Source organism: Epargyreus clarus, unplaced genomic scaffold (assembly GCF_041222505.1).
Source record: "Epargyreus clarus isolate Ecla_fem2 unplaced genomic scaffold, WU_Ecla_fem_2.2 ptg000021l, whole genome shotgun sequence".
In the NCBI taxonomy this organism is placed as follows: domain Eukaryota; kingdom Metazoa; phylum Arthropoda; class Insecta; order Lepidoptera; family Hesperiidae; genus Epargyreus; species Epargyreus clarus.
Window position 1 is genome coordinate 8,104,970 of NW_027332228.1, and position 8,426 is coordinate 8,113,395.

At 32.3% G+C, this 8,426-nt stretch overlaps 1 protein-coding gene across 2 annotated transcripts; it reads right to left on the reverse strand.

Moving 5' to 3' along the window:
* Positions 1–357: 357 nt before the first annotated feature.
* CPR23 (cuticular protein RR-1 motif 23) lies at positions 358–5,265 on the reverse strand. Of its 2 annotated transcripts, none has more exons than XM_073084751.1 (3): positions 5,115–5,265; positions 3,985–4,097; positions 358–788 (listed from the first exon to the last, which is right to left on the reverse strand). In XM_073084751.1, the coding sequence occupies exons 1-3, from the start codon at positions 5,124–5,126 to the stop codon at positions 599–601; spliced, it is 315 nt and encodes a 104-aa protein (XP_072940852.1). In that variant the 5' UTR covers positions 5,127–5,265; the 3' UTR covers positions 358–598. The 2 variants fall into 2 exon arrangements, with proteins under 2 accessions (XP_072940852.1, XP_072940853.1); XM_073084752.1 differs by lacking the exon at positions 5,115–5,265 and adding an exon at positions 4,841–4,964.
* Positions 5,266–8,426: the final 3,161 nt, after the last annotated feature.

The window sequence follows — 8,426 nt, forward strand, 5'->3', positions numbered from 1 at the left end:
CTATTGCTGGTCGTACTGACGACCCGAGTATGATATTTATCGCTATGTCTTCAAACCGCAAAGAGTTCCGCGATCTTTATCCAGGCAGATATGTTAAAGATGAGTTTGTGTAATCATCGTCATCAACCTGTTGTTTTTCCACTGCTAGGCACGATTCTCCTCTCCGACTTTATACTATAGTCTACCACACTGGCGTAGTGCAGATTGATAGACTTTACTCGCCATTCTTTGAGATTATTTTTACGATTCCCAAACGCATAGTTTTCCACACAATGTTTTCCTTTACTGATAAAGTGATAAGAGTATTTGTAATTGAATTAATTTGTGTCTGAATATGGAATTAAAATAAATCAACGGTATTGTTATAAAAGCTTTAATGTTACATGTAAAATAAAAAAGTACAAAACGTTCTTATGGCACAATAATTTAGATACTTATACGGGATTGAAGCTTACGGAAGCTGAGATCTTAGATTGCGTTTAGAAATTATGTATTTCTAATGAAACTGTTTAAGTATATGGACCGAATCAGGTTTTAACACCTCAGTCGTAGAGAAGCGGCGACCGTTTACGTATTTACATTATCGGTCAGTTGTTTTTTATTTCTTCTGTCCGAGGGAGGTTTTGGGTTGGAAGCCGTTGGGGCCAGCTGTGAAGGTGACGGTATAGTGTTTGCCATCAGGTGCTACGTAGCTGTATTCGCCGGTGACTGTGAGAGCAGCTTCGTCGGATTGTGGGTTGTCTAGCTTACCCTCTTCTTGCCTCTTGGTACCGTCGCTTGTTTCATACCTGGTGATGGAAAAATATTTTATTTGTTATTAAAGGAGAAAAGGTCTGTTGTTAAGCGTAACAACAAGCAATTATTTGAATGCCTATCATAAGGCAATTAGCATATAAGGTTTTTTGATATTAGGTACATGTTGCCTAATAAATGGTTGACGCCTACGATCTAACTACACAGATACATAGGTACAACTTTTAACAAACTACTTTTGTAGTAATAGTACTAAACTACTTTTGATCTACTATTTCTAAATAGTGCAACTAAATATCGATTATATTTTTGTAGCGTAAATAAGAAATATACATATCAGAACAAAATATATCGTCATAGCAAATATTATGCACAGGATAAGTTGTTTAATATGTGTGTAAAGATATAATATTGGCTTTTCATGCGAGATTAACTGCGAACAAATTATATGTTATCACACAACAAAAACAGGAACTTTACAACTACTATGAATAAACAAATACATTTGAATGATTACGTCTTTTTTTACCTAAATCCGAGGCAAATAAAATATAATGGCAATTAAGCGTGTCTAAATGACTAAAATAAAATGAATATTGACACGCCGCAGGTGTTTTATTATTGCCAATTAATGATTATGTTTGTTTTATTCCTTAAATATAATATTTTAAAATGAATAATATGATTAGTACACAACTCATACAATAATTTACAAATAAAATGTTTTGTTCTCATTATGTGTGTATTTACGAGAATTTACAAGTATCCTTAATGATAGTAAGAGTTTGAAGCAATTTTTCACTATACTTAAATTCAGCTAAATTTCTTAACAGAGAAATTAAAAATACGTGAAATAAGTAATGATCTAACTTTTTACCTCATTAGAAAAATTAAAAAAGCTTATAAAAATCAATCTCGTATGATGGATCTTCACATGAAGTAACGTTTAGTTTTTATCTTAGTCATGTGTGATTCAACCTTTAATAAGATAAGAATCTTATCTGTGGTATCACAGATGTATTGGCATCTCTGAAGATCATCTTCGTACCGTGAGCCTTATTGGAACCCATCTCATGACCTTACCTCTGATGACCCAAACAAACGTAATAAATTGAAGTGTTCGTTTAATGAGAAAAGATGATAGAAGCTTCTGTACTTTGACTCCGGAGGTATCTATTGCTTAATGTTAACGTTGCATTGTTATTGTTTGAAAAATTTTGCACAATTAAACTTATACGAGCGTTTTAACTAAGGTCTTCTTATAATGTGGTCGATCTTAGGCAGGACTTTAATCCTATCTTGGGTTAACTATTATATATATCATCGTGTTAGAGCTCTATTCAAATTATTTTATGATAGTATTATTTTAATTATGTAAATATAGTGTGTTATTTTCACGAAGCGTTTAAAAAAAATTAAGCGAAATAAAAAAAATAAGTTCTCATTTATATAGTTACTGGCTGGTACGATTGTAAGAGCAAAAATAAAGAAAAAGAACGCTCTTGACGTTAGAGTTTAATCTTGCGCGGGAAAGTTGTAAATTGGCTCAAGAAATAGTTTTATTCTTTTAATCAATAATCATCATCAATTTTATAAAACTCAAAACGATGAGCAGCGTGGATTCTACTGTTACCTACTGGTTTTTATTATATGTGCCACGAGAGCAGTATGTCAATTATGTTCAAAAATTACCTATTCCAAAACACAAGGTACGTATGGAGACATTTAATGTTACTAGTATTTAAGTGGCCATGACTTTAGCGAATATTCATTGAGGCTCGCATCTGGATAATTGACACCAATTTGAGTTTGTCAATTAATTCTGTCGTTAATATGGTTATCGCTGCATGTTAATGCTTAACTTTATACGAATAACATCATTATTAGTGTTTATAAAAAATCTTAATCAATATAAGGGCATTAATACAGTGGCGCTTGCGAGTTTATTCCTGGCGAAGTGATTTGATAATGTGTACGCTGCTGCCGCAGTGCGTCTTCGACAAGACAAGATAGAACGTGGTTTTTATGCCACACTATTGGACACTGAATTTTCATTACAATTTGAAGACTTGGAACTTACTTCACCATGACCATGAGGAATGGATGAAAGCAGTGGCAGCACTGTTAGGAACATAATATCACAACTTTTGACAGTTTAACTTAAACAAGAGTTTGGCGAATCTCTTAAAATCGCCAAAAAGCAATCGAGAAGAAAAACAGCAGCTGTCGGGCAGCAGAGGATGAAGTATAGTCTCGTATAGTTACGAGAAGTCGCGACCGTGAAAAAGCCTTACAAGTGTTTTTCATCCTTTGTATGTGCTTCATATCCATATTGAAATAGATATAAATGCCAGTCGTTGTGGAGTATTAAGGATTCGTTATTTTCCTAGATATTATGAATTATTGTTGTTTTACTTTTATGATGCTGTGAAGTATGTTCAATTATCGTGAAGTGGTTGTTACAATGTGTCATACTGTTCTTATATAAATATAAATAGACATACAAATAATAAAATTTATATCCTGACCATAATTTACTATATGTATATCTGTTTATTACCATACTAGTTTTTATCAGCGGTTCTCTCATCATATGATAGGTTAAAGGACCAATGCTATCCAGTAGCTGATGTTTTCTCGTTTAAGATATTACTTTAGCTGTTTTAGGGAATAAATGGTACGTCCCGCCTTGTTATACCTCCAGTACAATAATCTTTGTAGTGCATGAATTAAAGTTCTCGAGGTTTATGTGGAAATGTATTATGTAAGCTAAACATATAATATATAAACATAAGATAAATATATTATGATGACGTTGATGATGATAAATTACGAGTTGAAAGCTTCGTCTTTTATTTTCTTTATAAGATTGGAGCAACAACAGAGTTTGAAATCCACCTGATGGTAAGTGGGCACCGACCATGAACATCTGTAACATACTCCAAATAGAAGAGTGGTTCTGTCTGAACCCGATCACAGATGCGTTGCCATTTCAGAGGACTAAAATAGTCGCCTCCTCTGTCATCATCATCATCATCAACTGATTATTGTCCCCATAACAGCACGGGTCACCTCTTAGAACGAGAAGGATTAGGTCATCCTTCACCTCGCTGGCTAAGTGCGAACCTCGGACCCCTCGATCAAGAGGCCGAGTTTCTTAACCACTACGCTATCACTGCTGCGATGCCTCTTATGGAGCCGAATTTGTATCTTCGTAACAATAAAACTCACGCAAAACTGTATCCATCGGGCTGCACGTCACTGTCAAAACGTAAGATCTGCACGTCTTGCGGATTTTGGGGAGCGCCGGCGCACAGAGCGGCCAGAACGGCTAGTACTGTCACCTGTGAAAAAATATTTATAAAATGAATACCTTATTAGAATCCTCTGTGACATTTTATAGACACAATCAAGTATGGATTTAAACCTAGCAAATAAATGTGAAGTTATAATATACTATTAGGTACACATTAATTTGTATGATCGCACTTTGAACTTGGAGTCGTCCACTATGCACAGCCACTATGTTTTTCTGTCTATGATTACAATGATTGATTAGTACGACGACGGAGTTGTTATTTTGTTAGTGAATTTATTTTTCTAAAATATATATAAAACTTTTCATATATTCGTCTGCCTATTGTGCAAGGGATGATCCTGACAAATCCTAAACGGATTTTGTCGTAATTATGATAGGAAAGCAGATTTCAACTTCATAAAGCTTTGGAAGGCTTAGGGCATTTTTGAAATGAATGTTTGTTAGAGGGCATTTATTATATGTTTTAGGGTAGAGCCGACAAAGGATACTTACTTTCACAATATATTACTTTTTTGAGGGCATTTTTACCTTTAACGAGAGTTATATCTAGATTTTTATTATCATATATAGAGCCTGCTGCTTCATAGTCTGTCGTATTATGTGTCTGTTATTGCAACAGAAACATAATGGGTGAGAAGTTTTAAATATTTTCTTTATATTCGGATTAATAATAAGATAAACAGATTTTTAAAAATAAAGTACGATATTTTAAAATAGAAAAAACATCATATTTTGAGACTTTGCTTCTAACAAGATGTTTCGTATTACCAGATTTTGCATCGTGTAATGTTAATTTATTGGTTGTATTTCGTAACCCACATATTCGCGATTCCTTAACTTATTGATTTTATGCAACAAACCTATTGTTTAACTCAATCCAAAGACTATAAAACTTTACGGCCAACGGGACACTTTCACAGTTATCGCTCAAAGCAACAATAACAGACTTAACCAAACCTTAAATACCGGTGATGAGCAAGGCTCGACACAACCTTAAACTATGCACCGCTTATTTTTATTTTAGGAAAAAAATTCGACTCACGTATTTAAGCATGATGTTTAGTTTTCGTCTTGAGCACAAACTAACGAATGAGTAACTAGCCTAAGTTCGTTCATTTTATATGTGTTTCGAGATGCAGCACTTGCAGGCTGACATCATGGAAGATGCGCAGTGGCTACGAAAAGTACACTCTACGCAACACCTTTAATTCTAATGTCATTTTTAACGTACAGATAATATGTCCGACGAATAAATTTAGTATAAGGCGAAAAATATCTATTTTAGTATAGCACACTAAATTGAACACTGTACTAAAATATGACTTACCCTATCATGTGTTCGTAAAAAAAAAATAACAGGTATAAATAAGCACGTAAAGTAAAGATAATATGCACCACTGCTGTCTTTTTTGGGATAAGTTTTAAAAGTACAGATTTTCAATTTTTCAAACCTTGTGAACTTAATTAAAACCTAACTTAAAGTGCACGGCATTTGGCTTTTATGTATGTGTATAGATTTATATTCAACCCTGGTAAGGTAGTATATAAATCTGCATTATTGGTCACATTATTACATTATAGTGTGTCTATTATTACCTTTTATATAAACAAAAGAATATCAAAACAATTTGAGAACATTTTTTTCTTTTGGTTGTCAACTGTTTTTCGTACATAAGTGTTATTTTAGAAACATACAAATTAAAATTTTTACCTTTTTTCAACAATGATTATTTGTCGAGTGTTGATTGATCTCTGGGCGGAAACTACTTACCTAATTATCATTACCTCAACATTAGCAACTAAACTAAAAGAGGTGACTTTCAAATTAAATTTTATAGTTTGATAGTCGATTAGTTATAGGGCGATAAAATTATTATGTTATACTTAATTAATGGTAGAAGCACAATGTATATTTAGAAAACGTTTCACTTTATTTTGTATGATCAATGTTTTTCTGGAAGTATATTATATTATGTGAGTAATTTACAAACTCGTAAATGTAAACATATATTACAACAATAAATTATCATGTTTGATAGTTACGTAAGTATTGTAAACCTCGCTAATTGATTTCTTTGTAGGTAGACCACAATGGAATTAATATTATAAATGCGAATATGAGTGTTTGTTTATTGATGATTGTTTGTTTGCTTCATGTGAAATAATATGTACCAAAAGAGGTTAACTACATAACCGATAACTACACTCATAATAATACATACTCGTACACTACCTATAATCCCGAAAAAAGTACTGTTTCTCAGGGATAGATGAAATCATCTGAATGCAAGCCAAACCGTGGGTAAAAGCTACTTATATTTTTATTTGATATAACTATACTTAAATAAAAATTTTGCCTAATATCGTGCTTTGATATGGTCAAAAGTTAAGAAATAGCACGTGAGTGAAAACACAATGCATTCGTTTGAAAGTTCATATCACTGTCGCGATGACACGTTTATCAAAGCATGCTCATTTTGCTGAGATCCGAACCATTGTCAAAAAAGCGTTTCATCTTATTTTGATGGTGTAATGAATTTAATTGCTTTGTTATTAGAATTGGTAACAATCAAAGTATTATTTAATCAAGTTTAAATATTTTTCTTTATGAAATCCAACTTGCAATTTTTCAACGTGAGTGATAACGTGATGTTCAAGGGAATCCATAGATATTAGATATTATTATATAATTTACAACGTAGTTAACGTGCTAATTTATTAATTATATCATATGTAAAATTAATTTACTAATAGCTTTGTTAAAAAACTACCTTATCCATTAATGATTCAAAACTGAATTTTAATTTATTTATAAACTTAGGTACATATTACCCCTCGATTACAATTAAGTATTCAAGTATAAAGAGAAGTAGATATTATCGAAGATAAACATATATTTTGTATGACCATAAAACCGTACATTATACATTAAGGCAGTTAGGTATAGGACTAATATGACGAGACAAATATAAATAAATAAATGGCAGTGTGTGCAGTCCTAATCACGCGGCGGCTCGTGCCCTTTGGCCTGTTATGTAAGGTATAGTCGTATAGACAGCTGGCATTATGTTTTACTGCCTTTGGCATGCTTGTGCCGATTTGAAGTATTGCGGTTGGTATTATATTTTAAACATAGTTTATGATGTACAATGACATATTAGTTTTTTTATTTCTTGACACTTTAATCAAGTCTTTATTTACATGTTCGCCTGTACCCTTAGTATGATATTTACATTTTGACAAAAATGACTGTTTTTGTTTATGTTTACGCATTTCCCATATATTTCAGTCAGTTCGGATACAATTCGCTAGGGGCGCTGATTAGAAATACCAAAACAGTCATTTTTGTTAAAACGTAAAAACTCATACTAACGGTACTGGTTATACAGTTTTTGATATGTCCTACATTTTTATACTTTCGTATTAAAAATTACCTTATACAAATGGTAAATCCTTTTATAAAATATATGGACCCTTTTATAAATGAACGAAACTGTAAATAAATGATGTTCTTGGTTCGGTATCGTGCAAATAATAGATAAACAATTGCATAGATTACGAAATTATGGACATACACGCGATGACGCTCATAAATACAGAAATTATATAGATAAAATCGATAAAACATTTTTTTCAGGGCTTATTGTGAAGTAAAACTAAATAAATTTATTCCGTATCTTCTAATCCTATATTTTTACCTAGAAAATAGTGATAATTCATATTTTTAACCTACTTATATGTACAAGTAATAATTGTGAGATGTGACGGTTATGTACAGTCAGACAGTATAACCCTTAGTAAATATTCTAGGAAAAACCCAATACAGTGTCAATATATCAAAAAGCGTTACGGCTCTATTGACGATTATAAATATACTTATGAGCAATAACCACCCAACATGAGGTTTCCACTTCCATAATATAAAAAGCCAGGCGTGAGTTTATTTACATAATGTTAATATAATAATGTTTATATCCGGTTGTCTACACATCGAATATGCATATATGATAAACATTACATACGACATCATAAAGTAATGAGTTATTTTAATCCGAATTGCGACATACAATGTGGTAAGGGAGGCAACATTGTCAGTTTTAACCATAGATAAGTATAGATATCTCACCGCCTTGTAATTGAAGGAAGCCATTAAATGACTTAAACGGCTGACAATTCCGTCAGCCGTTTAACAGTTGTCATGGTGTAATTTACGCGGAACAATGACGACATGCGCAGTTAAGCCACGAAAACGAAGAAAAAGTGCGAAGAAATATCGTTTTATTCGTAAATGATCTAAATACTACATTTTTTTTAAATTTTTCAAACACGAAAATAGATGACAGTGACAATTGTC